This window comes from Anopheles funestus, chromosome 3RL (genome assembly GCF_943734845.2).
Source record: "Anopheles funestus chromosome 3RL, idAnoFuneDA-416_04, whole genome shotgun sequence".
Lineage (NCBI taxonomy): Eukaryota > Metazoa > Arthropoda > Insecta > Diptera > Culicidae > Anopheles > Anopheles funestus.
The window spans coordinates 6,634,141-6,654,483 of NC_064599.1; the positions used below are offsets into that span (position 1 = coordinate 6,634,141).

The following is a 20,343-nucleotide window of genomic DNA, read 5'->3' on the forward strand; positions in this document are numbered from 1 at the left end:
CGTCAGACACGTGTAGTAACATAAAACAGTAAATACTCGTGCATAACAAATCGAAGTTTTATGATTTTCTTCTATCGGTTTGTCTTTTTCTTTTCTCTTGATGTATAGACTTTATTTTTGACTTACTCATTCACCTTCACTTACAATTCTACAGTACAGTTTCTTGACATTTGTTCTTTTTTTTGTATTTCTTCTCGCTCAAAAATCCCCCAATTCCTACTGCCCCCCCTTTACCTACACTCCGGACTGTTTCCTCCCGCTATTTTCACACCTTTCGCTTTCAGTATTGACAGTAGATTGGAAACGGGTTTTATCACCACAACAACAGCCCTATCGCACGGTAGAGCTACTAAATTTTTGATTTGATCGGTACACTTAAGATGAACCTCACAGAGCGCGGATAGTGAGACATCCGTGCGAGGATCTGTGGGTTAAAAGAAATGGAATAGGGGGAGCCGTGAGCTGTGATGTACAGCTTTTCTCATTTTTTCACCACAAACACTTTCCCATTCTCACCACATCCAAGTATCCGAGTAGTGTAGTGTAGTTTTTTGTGTTACGTTCGATTGTGTTGTATGTATGTGTTTGTGTGTATATATATAGACCATAGTTTGTTTGGTTTATTTGTTTTACTTCTTGTCAATATACTTTTATTAGGTTTTGTTGTCGTTTTATTTTATTCTTCTGTCTTGCTGTTTACTGCACTTTAGTAGTACTTCTTAGCTTATTTATCTATATGTATATATAATTTCCATTTATTGTATTTCCTTGCCCCTTTTATTCCCAATTCGACTGCTTTGACTGTTCATTTTTTATATCCGAGCTTTCACGTCCACAATTTCTTTTGTGTTTATCTCTTAAAATTACAGCCTTTTTAATGTGTGTAAGTGTGTGTTTTAGTATATTTTTCGATTCTTCTCTTCCTTTCACTTTTACCATCTCTTTCTAACATTTCCTTTTATTATTGGTTACACCCTTTCTCCATGTATACACACACACATACGGTTACCGACACATGTAATGTAACATTTATAGCTTTTTTTAATGGATTTGGTTTTCTTGTTTGTAATAGCCACTTTATGCATCGATAAAAAAACATATCTTGATATCTGAAAAAGAAAACTAAGAGAAGGATTTAGAACGAAAAGATAGCACGAAAGCATTGATAGATATATTTTGTGTTACGGTTGCGCCTGGCTCATTGTATTTCAGTTCGCTTCTATTCGACTTTTCATAGCACCTTTTGTTTTCATCATTCCATGAACCATTTTTAGTATTCACAACAACCTGTGTCTATGTGTCGTTTTGTACGGGAAAATTGCCAGATGAAATAAACTACTGCAAAATGGCAACTTGTAGCATCAAACTTAAAGCAAACGTAAAGCATCAGGTGTAGAGATAGGTATCGGAGTGCTTGCTGAGGTGCTTCGTGCTAAGATGTTTGTTTACAACAGTTCTGGCCCGTTCCTTTGAACGTTTAAATGCAATATCTCTGCTCGTTTACTATGCAATCCGCTCGTTATCTATTGTAAGGTTTTGTATTTTAAAATGTTCTGCTTCTGATAGAATAGTTTTGATTCGCTTTCCCATGTAGTTAAATGTGTCTGTGTCTGTGCTTCTTATTTATTAACGCTGTGTTGTGTTTTATTTCAGGGTGGATGTGTTTTCTTCTTCTTATTAAGTGTTCATTCTAACTGTTCTATAATTGAAGTGGTGCTATGGTTTGCAGCGTCTTCTTTAAAAGTTTTAGATTAAAAGAGTCTCCCAGTGCAGAGTTTAAAGAGCGTTAGTTACTATTTTAGAGTAGAGTGGTTGATGTTTCTGTTCTATAAAGATTTGCTTCAGTATACAGTTATGTCTGCCCTTGCTGTCGCATCTGATCATTCAAACATAAAAAAACGAAAAACTGACAACACTTAAAAGCTTCAAACAAATACACAACATCGCGGCGGGAAAATATTCATAACATTATTAAATTAATAATAAATTACATTATTTATCGCAGATATGCGATAAAGTTAATAAAAAACTAACAAGACTTTGAACCAAAGCAAGAGCAACATGTCCTCGACTAATGTAGATATTCTCTTTTTACTTCCTTTCTTTTAATGTTTCTATTTGTGTTGTATTTAATGTTTGCTAGCTTACATATTCATACAAGAGAAATAAGTGCTAAGAATTGCGACCTAAACCTTGATATTTAGAAATTGCTAGAAGTTGTAAAAACTAAGAAATTTTGATTGATTATGCCATAGTTCGTCACCCGCTTCTTTGACTTTGATGAAAACGCGTTCATTTCTTTGTTTGTTTCTATGTTGTTTATTGTATCTTCAGTTTTTTCACCATTTAGATTTAGGTTGATATTCGTTTGTTTCTACTTTTGTATTTCACTCTACGATAGTTGGATTTCGTTTCGTGATGTTCTTCGATCCTGTTTGTGTGCAGATTCATCTTATGCAGCCAGTTCACTTTAATAGACTTCATTATTGTATCTCTGTATAGGTTCTACAAGAGACAGAGCCCAAGATAGAAAAGAGGTCAAATTAGACATAATTGCATTGCTTTAATTGCTCACGTTAAAATCACTGCATCCGGTGCATCAGTGAAAATGCACATGCATGCTGCTGCTTGGCTTTCTCAACCGGAAGCAGTAATTGTTTTTTTTTTATTACAGGAGCGATAATTGCCACCGTTCACTTTTCAAGTCTCGTTTTACTTGTTTTGGCTTCATTGAATAATTGATATAATTTATGTAATAATGTTTGTTTGTTTGTTTGTTTGTTTGTTTTCTTTTGTTGTGATAGTGTCAGTTTCACATTTTGTAGTTTGTATTAAATGTGTTATGTTTGTTCTTCCTTTTTCCATTTCTTCTGTTTATGCACACATTATTCTTTTAAAATGAGAGAGTCAAAAGTGTGAGATTTTGTAGAATATAGAATAATCTTAAAATTTTGAATAAAATTTCAAAAAGTATATCCCAATATTAGAAAAATACCAACTAAACTAAAGATTAGATTACATTAATATGTAATAAAAGGAAAAAAAGCATCGTTAATAATAATACGAAAACAAATTGGAGTAACATTGTTAGCTTCAGCGCAAGTATCACACTGACAGCAGTTTGTTCATCGGTTAGCTTATGTTGTTTGTTGTTGTAAATTAGTTTATCTCTTATAGGATTTTACCTTGTTCACACGCTATTCGGAGAGTACATCGAGAATTTCGGAAATATTTGTTTGAAAAGTTTCATGTCAATAATCTGTGTGCTTTGTGATGGTTGCCCTTTAATGTTCGGTCGTACTTTTCTGCAATATCCACCCAGCCACACTTTTCCACATTTACAAACACATTTCTCACATTGTTTTTTTTTGTATGTTTTTATCTAAGTATTGTGTAGATACCATTGACGCTACGTTACGTTTGTTTTGTTTTCATTTGACCGTTTTCTTCTGTTTTCTCTTTACTTTGTTATGCGTGTAGTTATGCGTGTATATATCTATGTATATAGTAGGTATAAAGAGCATGTAGTTGACTGGGCGTTAGTCGTTTATTCTGTTCTGCGACGCACCGCTGTTCGTTACTAGAGAAGTAAAATTGTGATCGTGAATCGACATATATCATAGTTTACTCTTATGTTTGCCTCTCTTACCCATTCGTCTTTCCGCTTTCCTACTCACTACGGTACTGTATGTGTGTATGTGTGGTTTTGTTGTATTTTCTTTATCAGTATTAATATATAGTTTTGTTTTGTTGTTGTTGTTGTTGTGTATATATACCAGTTTTAGATTTTGTTTGTATTTCTTCTTTTTTTAGTGCTTTCTTTTTTCATACTTTCATTTACTTATACGCAATATACAGTACAGTAGGTATGTATATATATTTATATATATATATATATATATTTTTAAATCTATCACATTATTCTTTTTTTCTGGTTTATTACTTTCATAGCAATAATAATAATAATAATAATGTTCATAATAATCATAACTTCCTTCTGTCCTTCTGTTCGCAGTTTCTCCGTATCTTCTACAATATACGCTCTACGAAGACACAATAAAATGAAGAAAAGGCCATGGCCTTACACTTGAGGGGTTGTTATTACCCTTATATATAATATATATATAATATCTTTTATAGTTGCCTTGCTATATTAAGGTTTCCTTCTTTATTTTCTTTAATCACTCCTTTCCCATTTAAATCCTTTTACTCTTTCGACATGTTTTGCTACACTGCCAACAGGTATGGAAGGCTTGATCATCTTAATGTATTTTTTGTGTATATATATATAAGTATATGAATGTAAAACAGCACATTGGATGTAGGTTTCAACGTATTGCTTCAGTGGCGCAGTGAGATGGTTATGAATTGTTATAATCAAGATAAGGAACAAATCCAAATGATTCGAAACAAGGAAAAAGTCTCAAAATGTTTCGAATTATTGCTCTGAAAATAACAAATAGATATATTTTTTTAAATTTTCGTTTCAATTAATTCTTGAATTCTTGTATCCTTCATTTAAACCGAAAACTAATGATGAAACTTATTGTACGTTCTGCTTGTCAACCAATAAACTGATGGAACTTTATTCCTTGCAATAATATGTTATAAGCAATACTGCCACACCAAGTATTACGATGCTCTCCTTTTTTAATGGCACTGTGTGTCAGTGTCTGATTCGGGTGTGTGCTTTGTCGATGTTAAGATAATAAGCTACGTTCGGCCTGTAGTGTTTTGGTTTTGTTTGCTCAACCCACGCATTTGTCCGGTAATTTGTTTTTTTTTTGCTTTCAAATTCCGGATTATTAACAGTTTTCATATTTTGACACAACCATATGTACCTTAATGTGTTTTACCTTTGCTTTATATACTTCGAAAGTGGGGGGTTTCATTCTTTTGTTTATCTTCGTCGACATCCGGCATGTTTCGTTTATTCATCTTGTTGTTGTTTATTGCATTGTGTGTATTGTTCACCTTCCTAGCGGTTATTTGCCGGTGAAGCCAAATGCCAAGAGGGCGGTATTGCTACTATCAAACGATTAATAGTATTACTTCACCAAACCGTTGAACACACGGTGAAAACATATGCCACATGTCGCCAGCATCACGCGATCATTCTACGATATTACACTCTTCGCGACGTAATCCTTCTACGTAGAACTACAATAATAGATAATGAGGACGAGGAGTTTGGATTGCTTTTCGATTGACTTAGTGTATGGTGAGTAAAGTCGTGTTCGTTGCTTCTTCTCACGTCTAAAACGAAAAACGAAATACGATCAAATGGCGGGAAAGAAAAAATCAAACATAAAAAAAACATACCTGAGCATGAGTTTCAAACCATAAGTTGTACCTAGGAGAGTACAATAATGTAACACAATTTCGGACTACGAACAACAGAAAGTGCATATAAATGAAAGAAATAAACAAATATTCTTGCTGTGGATATTAGACGTTGTTCTAGTAATTTTCTCTCTCTCATATTCTTAACTTCCACATATTCACTCACATAATCATTAGTACTCTTAACGGTCGATCCGGCCTGTAAGCTCGTGAGATGAAGAAACGAGACAAACAAAAATAATTAATTAATAAATAATAATATCCATGTTCTTCACGCAATGCATCGCCTATGCATCGCACTATTCCACATACATTTTGCTACTAAGATACGTGCACCATCTTATAGAGTTTGTTTTTAAAATTTTACTAACCCCCTTAATCCTTAGACACCTCCTCTCCTGTGCCATTGCTCTGCCTCACACAAATTCCCTCCTACACATGGCATTACATAAAATACAACATTTCCTACTTAACGCCGAAACTATCGCTCGATCTTGTTCCAATTTACTTCGTTCTTTTGCATCTTTACCTTCGCGTGTATCGGTTCCACGCTTAGTACCCGAACCGATTTGGCAACCGAAAACAACGTTCCCTCATTGCATCCCGCCTCGGGGAATGGCTTCCTCCAATATAAGGATATTTGCTTAAAAATTTAACCGATTCGTCGTCGCCTTGTCACCTTCCACTGTTTGGAAACATAAAAACCGATAGGAAACCAGAACTTTCACGTGGCACATTTGCATGCCTGGGATCTGACGTCTGAAAGCAACACCTGCCAACGTCTCCATCTAACAATTAATCCTTCTCAGTACCATTTGTTTTGTGTGTGTGTTGTGTTTGCTTACTGTGTGTGTGTTTTTGCTGCTTGTATACATATATGTTTGTATAAATGATTTAATTTTTTTTCGCTTAAGTGTTTGTGTGTGTGTGTGGGCCTTGTAGTTTTTAGTAGTAGTAGTAGTAGTATTAGTGTGTTGTAGTAGTGTAGCATTTGTCTAGCAGTTTTGCCAAACGAATGCGGTGTTACACGATGTAAAACCTATTTGCTTTCGTAAACGTTCGATATACTAAAAAAATAAAACTATTTCTGTATCGAATTACGTTTTTCTTTTTATTTTTGTTATATCGTTTATCCAATTTCTAGTCCAATAAAGTTGTCTAACATTTTTCGATGCAATTTTTATCTTTTTGCTTTCGTTATTGTCCATTGGTTGATAATTTACTGAGATGCTCTGTCTCTCTTTCGCTCTCTCATCGTTTTGTTGGAGCTGATCAATGACAGTCCAAAACTAATTTGAATTTAGTTAATTTAGTGAAAAAAAATATTTTTTTCCAGATTTTACTTGCTTTAGACAAATGAAACGAGCAATAAGGGATGAGTGTACAATGACATTCTCCACACATCTAAAAAGAATAAAGTTGAAGAAATATCAGATAGAAAAGCAAAAATCAAACAAAACAAAAATTGCATTTTGAAAATAATAAAAGATACATCCAAATGATTCTGCTGTTTTGGTACAGTTTTGCAATATTTAATGAAACAAAAAATAATCGAGAGAACTCCTCACTCAGTATTGCCCTGTTTCTGTTCTAATATTTGCTTACCGATCAGACAAATTAAAAAAAAAAAACAAAAGAAAAGCAAAATCACCCACCTCTTAAACTGAGTGAAGGGGAATAATTTGCTAAACAAAAAAGTTCCGTAAGAAATGGAGAAAACAGTGAACAACAAAATATATCTTCACCAACCGTATCGGTAGTTTATTCTTCCTGTTTCCATTCCCCATTTTCCTTCTCATATCCACTTTTATCAATGGTTTCCTTTCGTGTCTTCGAATGTGTATGTGTTTGTGTATATGTTTGGGAGGGGGAGAAGGGGGACCTTATCTTTTTCCGTTCCGGCGTTCACTCATCTTTGCCTCCTTTTATTTATTACTTACTATCAATTACTTTAGTATGATTACATGTTATTCGTTTCACGGTTTACATTCCTGCTCTCGTGCCAACGCACAGACAGATTCTTTCTTTCGTATTTATCTATAATCTAAAAATATCACCGACAGTTTGAATATATTTCATCCGTTAGGTTTTTTTTCTTTTCTTTACGCTTTCACGTATTACATTACTATATGTTTTTTTAATGTGTAAGAGAGTGTCTGTATTTGTATGTTTGTGTGTTGCAAGTATTTTCACCATCTACCGGTTTTGTTTTAAGGAGTTTCTGTTGTGTTGTTCTCATGTCTCATTCTTTGCCTTTCTTCTCTATCTCATATTCTATTATTGTGTATATATCATATATGCGCGGTTTTTTTTCTTGTTCTTTAATTCGATTTCTACTGCTTTAGATTTCACTCCAAATGTTTCCCGTTTTACTATCCGGGGTTTATTGTATAAATTATTTCATTTTCCTAGAATTATGCTTTACCCACGTCATAGCCATCTTTCAGCTGCACCTTCTTATCATTTCCAATTTTACTACTCACACAATCAACTCCATTTCAACGGTCGATCACGACGATTTCAGCACGGTAAAACGACTCAGTACACATTCCCTATTCAAACCAATTCGTTCCTCCTTCATCCTATCGGATCCGTTTGTAGTTATATCTGCCTTCCCGCAATTTCGGTATGTATATAGGTATAATATTTTTAAAAAATATCATCGTTTCCATTGGCATCCACTGCCAGCACATGCATTTAGATTAAGTTTGTATTTGTGTTTGCGTGTGTGTGAGTTTTGTAATGTAAGATTGAGTGAGTTTTATGCATTGTTTTGCTTTTTTTTCTTGCATTCCTTACATTGCTAACCATCTAGGAGTTATGTTTTGTTTCGGTTTAAGAGTGTGCATATTACGTGAAATATGTGTTGTATATGATTCGACCGCTGTCCGTGCCCGTAGTTGTGTAGTTTGGAGGATTGGCATGAATGAATGAGTTTTGACCGTCTTATCTTCTTCATGTGAGGATTAATTTGCTCTCTTTCTTTTTCTTCCTGTCTATACCTTACATACTACGTTCGTTTGCTTGTATATATATATGTAATATATATAAGTGTTGGTATATGTCGATTATAATATTCTTTTATAATGCATCTTCACGTTTTTCTGTGTTTTTTTTCTCGTTTACATTTTTATTTTACGTTTTTCTGCTATACGTTTCACTTATTTATGATTTAAATTTCGTTTTCAGTTTTACCTTCCGCTCAGTGACTTATCAGTTGTCTACTTTTGTTTTTATTGCTTACTTTTATCTGTATATAGTATATTATATAAATAAATTAGACTTTAGTTCATTCTTTTCATGTTTTCATCTGGCTAGAATTTTTTTTTATTAGGTTAATCTGCCACTCTAACCACCGTCATTTTCTCATCGTGATTTTTTGTTTGTTTGATTTTGTCTTCCATGCTAATACCGCTAGCCCCTTTTTTTTTCTTTTTAAATAAATAATATATTTTGATATCTCAATAGAGATAATATTATTAATGTGTGTGTTTTTATTTGTTTTGTTGGTTTGTTTTGTTTGTTTACTTAGGTTTCTTACACGTTTACGTTTTCGTAATAGAGCACATAATATATTCGTTTTAAAATTTCCTTTCGTTACTGCAATTGCCACCCGCGGCCACCATTCACAAAGTTTGATGTACGGCAATTGAGTTGTCACTTCGTCTACCTTAGATTCGGCTCACAAACAACGATCATATGTCGGCATGGGTGATTTTGTATGCTTTTTTCTAATTTTGTTTGGTTTTCATTTCAATTCTTCGATCCTATCCGCCACAGACTATAGTGAAATGAGATGAAGTTATCGTAACAGTTCTCCTGATGTTTGTTTCCTTTTCCTATTCCTTTTACCCAACCGATACGATAGCAGAAAGAGAGAAGAAGCGTCCGCATAAGAAGTAAGCAGTTAGCGCAGTCATGTGATCAATGTTAAAACAATTAATGACTTATGCCTGTGCCACACATTAAGGAAGATGTTTGCTGGAAAATCGCGCGTTACAGAATAAATTCATCATTATTATCATTAATTTAATCATTATCATCATTAAAGTTCTTCGTGATGATATAATGTAGTAATTTGAAATTTTGTTTAGCAGCAAATTATTTTTTGAATATAAATTGTATTGCATTGGAAAATTGATACAGCTCAATAGCCATAAAGACGCTGTCTTCTCTACATATACCGCATTCTTCAAGAGCGCCGTCATGAATAGTACATGAATGTAGTGAATGAAGGATAATTTGATCATTTTTCAGAATACTCTTGTTCTCTACTTTATGCGTAAGATGGTGAGATGGATCATTGTGAGAGAGAAAAAAAAACTGTTCCTAACGCGGTAAAAAAGAGTTACCGCCTAATGGAAGCCATCTGATTTGCCAATCGATTCTAACAGGTTAAGATAAAGGAAAAGAGATTGATTTTAGTAAAAACAAAAAGATAACAAAGGAGCAAACTAACATGATAGTTCCATTATCATGAGTTGACAAACAGTTTGCTCACACTCAGCAAAAGGAGCCTTTCACAAAACTAACCTAGTGACCACAATGTACAATGTATGTATTTTTGTGTCGGAGAGTTTACTAATCAATTGTTTACCTTGCTGTTTTCTTGCTCAGTTTTGGTTTTGGCAAATATATCACAAAGATTACTTTTGGATTTTCCAATCGGTTTGCTTGCTTCTTTGTCGGATTGCGTTAATTTCTTCCCCTTTTTTTGCTACTGTAACCTCTGAAAGTATTACCGGCATTTAACCATCCATTTTTGAGCGCGCATTTTACACTCAGTATGTGTAAAAAACAGGAAATAATAACACACGAACCTGCTTCTGCTTAACAATTCACTAATCAACAACCTCCAAGAGTGTGGATTTGCTTTTCCATTCACCTACGGATAAGACCTTCATTGTCCACTTTCTTCTATTGAGCGATCTTAGTTCAACAATTTGTAAACGAAAAGGACAAATCTTCCGATCCGGATCTTTACTGTCCTATCTTGCACTTGTGTGTAGGTCTCCCTTTTAACCCTGTCAGAGGGTTGAATATCCCCGCGGGGTATATTTTGCTCACTGTGTGGTTTTGGAGCACATCCCTTTATTTTCATCTCGAGCGCGCACACACACACATTGGCCTGTTCTGGTTCAACAATAACAATAAATTTCATATCAAAACATTTCTTGCTTTTTTTTGCATGTTTTGAAACCTTTGATATATATTTTCTTAACTGTACCGCAGTGCGTGTACGCATGTGGGTTTTTGTTTCTTCCTATGTGTGACATTGAGATGTGATGGGCGCGTACATGGATGTGCAATGTGGTGGAAAATGTTGCTTTTTTCGTTCAGTGGTGCAGCCAATAGATATCACACGATCGCGCTCTAATGATCGTATGTATGTGATCATCAACTTGCAAATCACATTGTGTGTTAAAAACACTTACGGTACGTGTTTTTCTTTTGTTGTTTGTTGCATCAGGCGGGGAATGGCTTCTTTTGCATAATGGCCGTTTGACGTTTCATTCATTTCCGCCAAATAATGCTACTATAAACTAACACTGCTATCTCTCTCTCTCTTTCTCATTCTTTCTTGCTCTGTGCATCACATGATCATCGTGATTTTGTTTTAGTAATCCCTCTCGCTCCCTTCTCTCTACGGTGTGGCTACATTTTGCTGACTACTATTTTGTTTTCGATGTTATTGGGTGATGTGTAATGTGTACGATTTATAATTTGTTGCATTCAATTGTTCCTCTCACAATCGTCTACTTATCAAACACTTTCGGTTCTTCTACTTTTAGAAGATAAGACGCCATGTTTGTTAGAGCACTGTCATCTCCTTCCAATCAACTGGATGCTGGATGGATCCATCTCGATCATCCGAAAAATTAAAAATAAATAGATAAAACACCCCCTTCGCTTTTGTTCTACTCTTTACAAGATTGTTAGAATTGATTTATGTTGCTTTTTTTTCTTCTTTTTTGTATTAAATTGCACTCCATCGCATCGTTTATCCGTCTCGAATCATTTTACTGCTAGTTTAACCTTCCTTTACATTTACGGCGTTCAGTTTACTTTGTGTTGTTATGTTTTTGTTTTGCTACGATATTTTATTCACTAGATTATAGGGTATGGTTTACTCTGCTCCTTCCAGTCACCTTACAACTTATCTTATGGTTTATCTCCCGTTTAGGTTTGCTCTTAAAATAATAAAGAGTTATTTGCGTTCGCCGCATAACTTGCAACAGTTGTTATTTTTTTTTGTGTTTTTTACTAACATTACCAACACGGCATATCTCAATGTCGGCGTTCCATTGTCTTTCATGTTCATGTTTACCACGTTTTACGCAGTCTCCTATTTTATCGCATTTAGTTGATTTACAATGCTGAAAAAATTGTCACCTTTTGTTAATGTGTGCCTTTTATTTTTTTCTTTTCAAATGTTTCCTTCTTCCAAACCTGTAATTGTAATGCTTCTTTGCTCACACACAAGCACTTTTGTAAGCGTGAAATAAAAATGCTTGATGCGCTTTCCAAAACAAACCAGAGTGTTTCAGGAAGTTCTTTGCGTGTCTTTTTGTAATGATGACTTCGGACAGATGAATTGAAATAAACGTGAAAACAATAAACAAAAACACATAATACATTACGCTAGTCGTGCGGGGTACAACAGCTACAAGTGAACAGTTTCAAACAGATAACGATTTGTCCTTGCCGCAATAACTTTCGCAATCAACGCGATGTACACTTTTAACATTGTCTTTGGGACAAAGGAGGTTAACAAATACACGTAATGATTAATCAACGAAGGGATATTCGTAAGCAGTAGATAACATAGTTACTAATGAAACTAAATGGGAGGGGTGGGGAGGGGGAGGGGAACTTTTAAACTGATGAAACCTGATTATCAGCATGGCATGGCAGCAAGAATCATTACACAAACACGCATTGGCATCAGAACTCGGTCTTTTGCGTCTAGGTGCATTTTGCTATCCGTTCGTACACACCTCCAGGAAGCCCAATCTTCCCAATATTCTACGCCACTTCTTCGCAAGCTATATGCGCTTAATTGCTTTCATGAGTGTTATTTGTCCTAGTTAAATATGTCTACGGTTCACTGTTACGCCCTGCTAGTAGGGCAGCATATTGCCATCGTTTCCATACTACCACAGCTGCTTAAGCTCTTGCATCTCTTTGCAAACAGCCTTCGCCCTACGATCCAATCACGGAGAATTACTACCTGCAAGTCGACATCAAAAAAAGCTTCGAACTTATACTTGTTGGCCAACCAAAAACCGAACACGGGAGAGTTTAACGTGCCGATAATGGAACGTCCATCGGTTCCAGTGACACCCACGGCTATAACACTCTAGCGAAACTGTACTAAGAGGCTATGGCGATCTCGCTAGAGTGGGGCAAGAGCAAGAGAATACGGTATTCAAGCATCACGCAGGCAAGATGGCGGTTCTAGATGCAGTCCAAAATGCACTGCAACGTATCTAAGAGATCCAGTACTGAAACTAAAAACCAACTACAAAGCATCAGGTACCCACCACTAAGTAACTGTGCCACTAGTACCATAAATTAATTTTATCTCTACCTCTCACATATGGAGCACAACCGCAATGCAACACGCCGCGTAGTCAAATCGCGCCTGCTGCAAGAACAATTTACCGAAAAAGGAAAACTTCCACTTCGATTGTAATACGTCTCATCAATCAGAACCTTTTTTGTTCGTAATTGCTTCACACGTATTGCATGTTACACCGTCGATGGAGGCGCCACACTAACACTCGCTGTACGAAGAAAGAAGCCTTAAGGCTTTTGATGGATTACCCGCTAATCGGTTTCCGGCACAATTTGTTATAAGAAACATATTTTGCATTCTCTTTTAACGCAAAATGGCGTCTACATTGTAGCACCGAAAAGAAAAATATACTTTCCTTCGCATTGAAACAAGTTTTGAAAACTTAATTTCCTGTCTGTGCCTGCTTAATATCATGTCCCTACATAATGTTGGGCTGTTAGTGGTTTTTTGTTTTGCGTTTGCGTTTGCATTACACTAAATTGTTTGTTGCGTGCTAGCGTTCTACGTTTAACGTTGTCACTGTATGGGGTTGTACAATTAGTATTAGCTCATGTGAAATCGGTTGCACTGCTGATACCGTGTATCGTATGTATCGATGACACGATGCGTGTAATTGCTATTTGAGATAGTTGTTTAAAATTATCATTCACTAGTTGATAATGCATTGTGCTTTCATCTGTTGCTGTTCTGTAATAGTTGCTATTATTTGTTCGTGTATTGCAAAAAACCTTAGCCGCACGTAATTTACCAGGCATGGCAACCCATTAGCGAGAAGAAGTTAGTGCAAAACGGATAATAACCTGATAGCCTCTGCTGTATCTATTGCTTGTCCACTGTTCTACGGGGCTAAAACAGATTTGTCCACTTTTGCGGCAATGAAACGGGGCTCAAATTTATGTCTGGTGAGCGGAAACGCTTATAATATGTTTTGCACTCTTTGCACATTCACACCAATATCACATTCATCCACTGTGTGGGGGCGGCGCGCGCGTAAAATCGGTAAGAGCTAAAGCAAATATTAGCATTACGCATTCTACTCTCACTCATGTAAATTTTATTATCGCCTTAGGTGTTTAGGATCAATGAATCGCATCCAGGGCTGGCTGTTTTGCTAAGTATTGACTGTTCTTTTTTTGTTTTTGTTTTTGTAATTTAAGGATTTCTGCAATTCAACTACGATTTAGAATCATGTTCCGGCAAACGCGTATCGCTTATCTTACGCACCATCTTTCGGGTGTCACACCAATAAGCGCAATCGATTTTGTGCATGAACTAACTTCCTTCAAATGCACACACACACCCACCCACAAAAAGCATTTCATATGAAACGACTTGCGTCCGGATCTGTTTGCGTCAAATCACCTCAAAACCCACCAGAAGTGTAAATACATGACGAACGAAAACAATACACCCAAAAATGAACAGCATTCCATTCCTTGGCGCTTGCACAGAGTAAAGTATGTTTCTGCTCTCACCTTTCACCCCTCCCCGCTTGCCTTTGTCCTTGTGCTCGGAAAATATTCGCTTGTTTAAGAAAAACTCAAGTTACCGGTACGCTTGGTTTTTGTTTTTGTTATTGCTACCCGTCCCGTCCGGGGAAAATGCAAAAGGATTGCCATATCTTGCTGTCGCCATCATCGCAGTCTCGTTTTTTTTCCGACAGAATATATTTCGGTGTGCGCTTCAACTTACACTGTTTCGTTTTTTCTTCTTCTTCGTTGCGCTCTTAGATCTCGTTCCGTTCGTATTGTTTGTTTGCGTGTCTCTTCCCTTTCCTCCCTGTGCTGTGGATACAAGTGTACCGGTTCGGCAACAAAACAACGTGCTTCCGCACCTTTTTTTTGCATATCGTTTCGCTGCCTTTCTTTGTCCTTGCGCTCTTGGCTAGCATTATCCTTGGCTATTATTATTGTGCCTTCCTTTTGTTGTACATGTATTTGTGAGTGGAAAATGTGTGTTTCTATGTTAATTCCGTACACACTTTTCTTTTCTATTGTTTGAATTTTTCCTTTTTGCTCCAGCGGTTTGAATTACTTCGATCCGTTGATGTACGGCACGACTCTAGATGGAATATGCTCTGCTGCATCATCACATCCGCTCGCAAAACCCCGCTCTCCGGGAAGGTTCTAAATGCGGGTGAGTTTTTGATGTAAATGGAATCGCACACGTTTTTTTGTTTTTTTCTTGCCTAGATATTTTTCACACGCTGTTCCGCTTGCTCTAATACGGTTGTTATTGTATAATGCACGAGAGATGGATGTTCAACATCCATTGCATTTCGCTTACTCACGGGTAGGCGTACTATTATCCTGCCCGAGAAACCACCCTTCACAGCCTCTATTTCTTCGTACTAACGCGTCCGTTTGCCAACACCTAGTAGCTCGCACAGCGCCGTGTACGTGCCTGACGATATTAACGCATAATGAGACAGCGCATCGACACCCTTTTCCGTTCTCTCCGGGGCATTCACAAACCCCATCAACGAGTCATTTCAGTGTTACCATTATCTTTCGCCTGCACCTTTCGTCCTGATCCGTGGATACATGCATACGCAAAAGGGCAGGGAATTGAAATCGAAACTTTTCCACACATCATCATCGTCATCCGTTTTCATCATTAACATCGTCTTTGGTCGACGGTACTGCTCGTGCTGTTTACTCTGCACAAGATGTGTCGCGTCCATAAGAGTAGTACAAAAGACAACTTTGACTTTTACTTCCTTCCGGAGGGTTTTTGGTATTGATGCTGGAGGTGTGATACGATGTGCTTGATGAGATGTGCCTTGTAACATGCTCCGGCTCACCAGGGAATCCGGCTTCAGAACGATGTGTTTATTGCACTGAATGCAACTGATAGCTAAACGCGCCTACGACATCGGTCGTTGTTTCCTTGGCTTCTTGCCGCCCGATAGTACTTTATTTTTCGTCCTACTTTACGCAATACTGCGACAGTTCGCTACTGTCAGTATTTCTACTCGAAAATCTGCCATCCTAAACCATACATATTAAGTACCGAAGCAAAACCATAATTAATTAATGCTTGCCAAACAACGTATTTAGGAAGCTATCGTTTGTTTGTCCGAATGCGCAAACAAAAAAAAAACTAAAACATTTCCGTTGCACTTGATTACTGCAGTGCTTTCCTCCGATTCCACGTTTCACTATGCGCACGTGTTCCTGCTGCTCTTCGCCTTATTCGGTTTTACATCCTAAGGTTTATTACGTCTGCCCGATTCTAATGACTCTTTTTTACACATAGATTGTAATTGTTTGTTTTTCCTTTCGCGTTTCACTATTCTGCTTCCATTCTTGGTTTTTGCGCTTCACGGTGTTTGTGTATAAATATTACTCATGATAATAAATAAGATTTGTTTTGTTCGTGATCTGGGACGCTCCTCCTCGACGCCGGTATTTCTGCTTAGATAGCATGAAGATTTTCATCGTTCAAACAGTCGCTTATAGTCTTATCATTTTGTTGTTGTTGTTTTTTTTTACACTACGCTTTAACGTCCACGTACTGCAGCTGCCGCTTAACAAGGGTAGATTCCTGAGGATATAGAAGGGGTTTCAGATTGAATACGTTCACAGCGTAGGATAAGACAGTTTGTTTGGTGGTTAAGCAGTATAAAGGCATGCACCCTTCAATAGTAAGTAGTAGAACAATCGGGTTTGAGATAGATTTTATAGAATTTTTATTCATTTTATGGTATTTTGCTACAAAAAAGGAATGATAATTGGTAGTAAATTTAAATCTTGAACCTTTTTAGGATATGTCGTCTGGATTCAGTTTGATATCGGAGGGATTTGAACTTGGTGGGACCCATAGGAAGTATTTGTTCTGAGTTGCTATAAAACAGTCGAATCATTATAGTAAACATATTCCGATAAATATAATCGTCCACTACTAGACAAATTGAAGGGCGATGCGATCTTTACCACTCAACTTTACTCACCTTGATAATTCTGAGGCCAGATGGTGGGAACGTTCTGTGGGGGAAAAGCATTGGGAACCAAAAGGGCGAAAGAAAAAGAACATAATATAGACCTACTGACATTGCGACAGGACACAAACGGTTGTATAGCAGATCGCTCCATTCCGAGTGATTACCAAGGAGCAAAATGCAGGACAACGATCACGCTAGCTTCGAACACTCACCATTGGCACACTGTAGTACTGGTAGAACGGCTGATACGGCAACGTTGGAGGATACATGGTTGGCACACCTGGCGGGTAGACTGTGGCAAACTGCTCGATCGGAATATTGTTGATGGCAGGCGTTGGCGGGGTAGCCGCATAGTACACCGCACCGTTCGTGGCGCACAGTGTCTGCTTCTTGATTGCTGGCGCAATGTTTAGTTTGCGATCTCTCAGGACAATGCAATCACACTGCGTTAAAATCGTAACCGGAAATCGTAACCAAAAAAAAAACAAACATCAAAAGCATAAAAGGAGCGAACATGTAAGAGGCTCTCCCGTCTATATCGTGCATTGCCGGTACTAGGACACTTACATCATTCTGCAACTTCTGTGCCTCGTGTTCCGTTTCGAACGTGACGAAACCGTACCCTTTACTGACACCGGCCCGGTCCACAATGATTTTCGTCGACTTGACGTTACCGTACGATGAAAATAGACGGCAAAGCTCAGCCTCCGTCGTATCGCCACTGGTTGGTGGTTGGTGATGTGGTCGGAACAGAGAATGAAATGATCGGAAGAAAACCAAAGCATAGTGTGTTGGGTTAGGTACTCGTCATTATATTCGCGACGGGAAGGCACACCTGTTGTATGCTTTTTTATTAACATTTTCTTTTATCTTCGCAATTTTAGGAGCGCTGTGCTAAGATGAATTGTAGCGACAAATTCGCACCGATCTGCTAGCGATCGTAAAGCGGAAAAGTTCTGATTTAATGTTTGTCTTTTTTTTACACATGTCACATTAGAATTGGAATCTATTTACGATCAACATGGCCTTTAATTTAGAATTAAAAAATAAAACAAACATATGTAATATGCTCTCATTTACACAGATTCAAATGTATACTTTTGCAAAGTAAATAACTCGTAATGTACAAATAAAAACGAATGCGTTACTTATATATGCCGGGCAACACAGTGGTAACGAGTGAACCAAAAGAAAAGAAAAAAAACGGAACGTAAACGAGAACATTGGAGAAAAAGTTTTAAACGGAACCGGAAAATAACACTCCAGTGTAACATACACGCACACACACGGCGCACGCACACACACGTGCGCAAACACGCACAAGATGTAAGGTGGTGTAAACACAGCACTTACCTGATGCCGCCGACAAATACCCGGTTCGGTATGAGTGTCCCGTATTTCGGAGCCGCCAGGGCCCCGTCAAGCTGTCCAGCCGGAGTCGGTATGGACATTTTGTGCAGTGCTGCCGGATACGGATCCGTCGTGAGGCCGGGGGGGATTTTACCTTGCGCGCTGAAGAAAGTCGGCACCGAACGGCCGAAGGAGAAACAAAACCTCACGGGTACAGGTGTACGCTTGTCGTATATATATATATCGGTGTAAATGTATGCCTGTATTTGATTCTGTTTTGTGTGATTTAGTTGAACCACTGAGTGCTAGAGCGTCCTGTTGGGAGGTTCTTTTATTTGCCTGGTTGTGTTTTATCCTTTTTGCTTAATTATTTATTACCACCAAAGTGCTAAAAGCGTGCTTTGAGTAAAAAAAACTTTTTACTACTCGACGATAGTGCGCTTAGCTTTAGCGAGAACTTGGGTTTTGATCTTAAGCGCTCGATGGAGGACGCTCGTCTGCAGCGCAGTTCGTTTTTGATGCCGAACCTTCCGAAGGGTTCTCTACTTAAGCGTACTGTGGTTTATCCTCCTGTGTGCTTACGTTTTCCGATGGTTTTCGTTTACAGCAGCCAAAGTTTTGATTCATTTAGCAAAAAAGCAACAATAATCACACTTCTCGAGGACACACTACGACGGCGTCTTTTCTTGCTTTTTAGCGAGTCTTTCGTGTTCTCTCCTTTTTATCCGCTGTAGGTTGTGACGTTTTCTTGCGGAACACAATCCTTTTTTTTCGTTCAAATGCTTCTTCAAAAGGCTTCGTCGTGCTTAGAGCATTACTAGTTACGGAAGGTGGATACAACAACAATAACAATATACATTCACCTTCAACAGCCGTCGTCAAGTGTGTGAGTGCGTGTCCGAATTTACGTCCTTTAATGCAGCTTCTTCCCGATCGATGCCGTGTTGCTTTCACGTACGTGTGCGTGCGTTCCGATCATACGTCCTTGCGCTATCGTCGTGTTAATTGCGGTGCAATAGCTTTTACTTCGCGTACTCTATCAGCGGTCGTTAATTGTGCACCATCTGCATGCTAGGTCACTAGGAGCTCGTTGTCATTTGCTGTTCGCTAGCGTAGTACGAACGTTTCACTGTATGCGTACCGTTCTTAGTAGCTGGCACACGCGCTCTCTCGAGCTCTAATATGCTGCAGTGCGCGAAAAGGAATCAAATGCATAACATCACAATAGATCAAGATATATATACACGGCACAAACACACACGAAAACACCCGCGCGCGCGTGAGAGAGGGTTTTGTGTTTATTTAATTGTTGCGAATGCAAAACAGTGGTAAGTTCGCACGTCGAGAGCGGGGTGGAAAAAAAAGGAAGAAAAAAAGAGAACACAATAGTAAAAAAGAAAAACAGGAAAAGAAAACAACAACGAGTAACACAGCAACGAGAACAACAAGTGGTAACAAGAACGGCAACAATGGCAGCAACATGGCAACAATTGTAACGCAACAACAAAACACCGTGACTAACGACTACAGTTTTTTTTTGTTTTTTTTAGTGGGTTGGGAAATATGGTAAATGAAAAATGGGAAAAAAGAAAAAAAAACACAGAAGAAAGATTGAGGAAAGATTAAGGACACGAACAGCAGGAGGGGGACAAGGAAAGAAATGTGTATGTTTCACAGCCAAACAAATCACAACAATGCACTCGGATGACTTTGAGCCAAGGATTGCCTAACCCGTATCCCGATTTTCATCGCATTCGTTCGTACGAATGATGGTTTTGCCTCGGCAGCAAAAGAGAATTCCTTCCATTTTTTGTTGCAGTTGCTGGCAACGGATTGAATGGAAGCTCACTTGAATGTGGAAAGTAACAGAATAAAACAAAATAAAATACTCCATCTGCACTCCCCCGACTACTTCACTCATTGCAGCAAGCTTCTTCAAGAAGGTAAAATACAACCATTTCCAAGAAGCTGCAGCTGATGGAAAGCTTTCAACATGAATGACTACTTCTAGGGACGTATACCTTCACCCTCGATATGCTAATGATGGCCATAGTTTGATTAGGGTTATGTTTCATTAAGAATGAAATAGTTTTTCTTCTCTTCCGTTTTGTTAGTAGTGCAACAAAGG

At 37.7% G+C, this 20,343-nt stretch overlaps 1 protein-coding gene across 7 annotated transcripts in view; it reads right to left on the bottom strand.

Moving 5' to 3' along the window:
- Nucleotides 1-52: 52 nt before the first annotated feature.
- LOC125772295 (protein boule) overlaps nucleotides 53-20,343 on the bottom strand; it is a 48,464-nt gene continuing 28,173 nt past the window's right edge. For 6 of the 7 annotated variants that reach the window (XM_049443848.1, XM_049443849.1, XM_049443850.1 and 3 more), the window contains 5 exons: nucleotides 18,219-19,400; nucleotides 17,433-17,586; nucleotides 17,076-17,308; nucleotides 16,875-16,930; nucleotides 53-16,468 (listed from right to left, as the gene is read on the bottom strand). In XM_049443848.1, coding sequence (XP_049299805.1) covers nucleotides 16,452-16,468; nucleotides 16,875-16,930; nucleotides 17,076-17,308; nucleotides 17,433-17,586; nucleotides 18,219-18,316 — 558 coding nt within the window. In that variant the 5' untranslated portion in view covers nucleotides 18,317-19,400 and the 3' untranslated portion in view covers nucleotides 53-16,451. The remainder of the gene's footprint in view (nucleotides 16,469-16,874; nucleotides 16,931-17,075; nucleotides 17,309-17,432; nucleotides 17,587-18,218; nucleotides 19,401-20,343) is intronic. The other variant, XM_049443853.1, reaches the window with a different exon arrangement.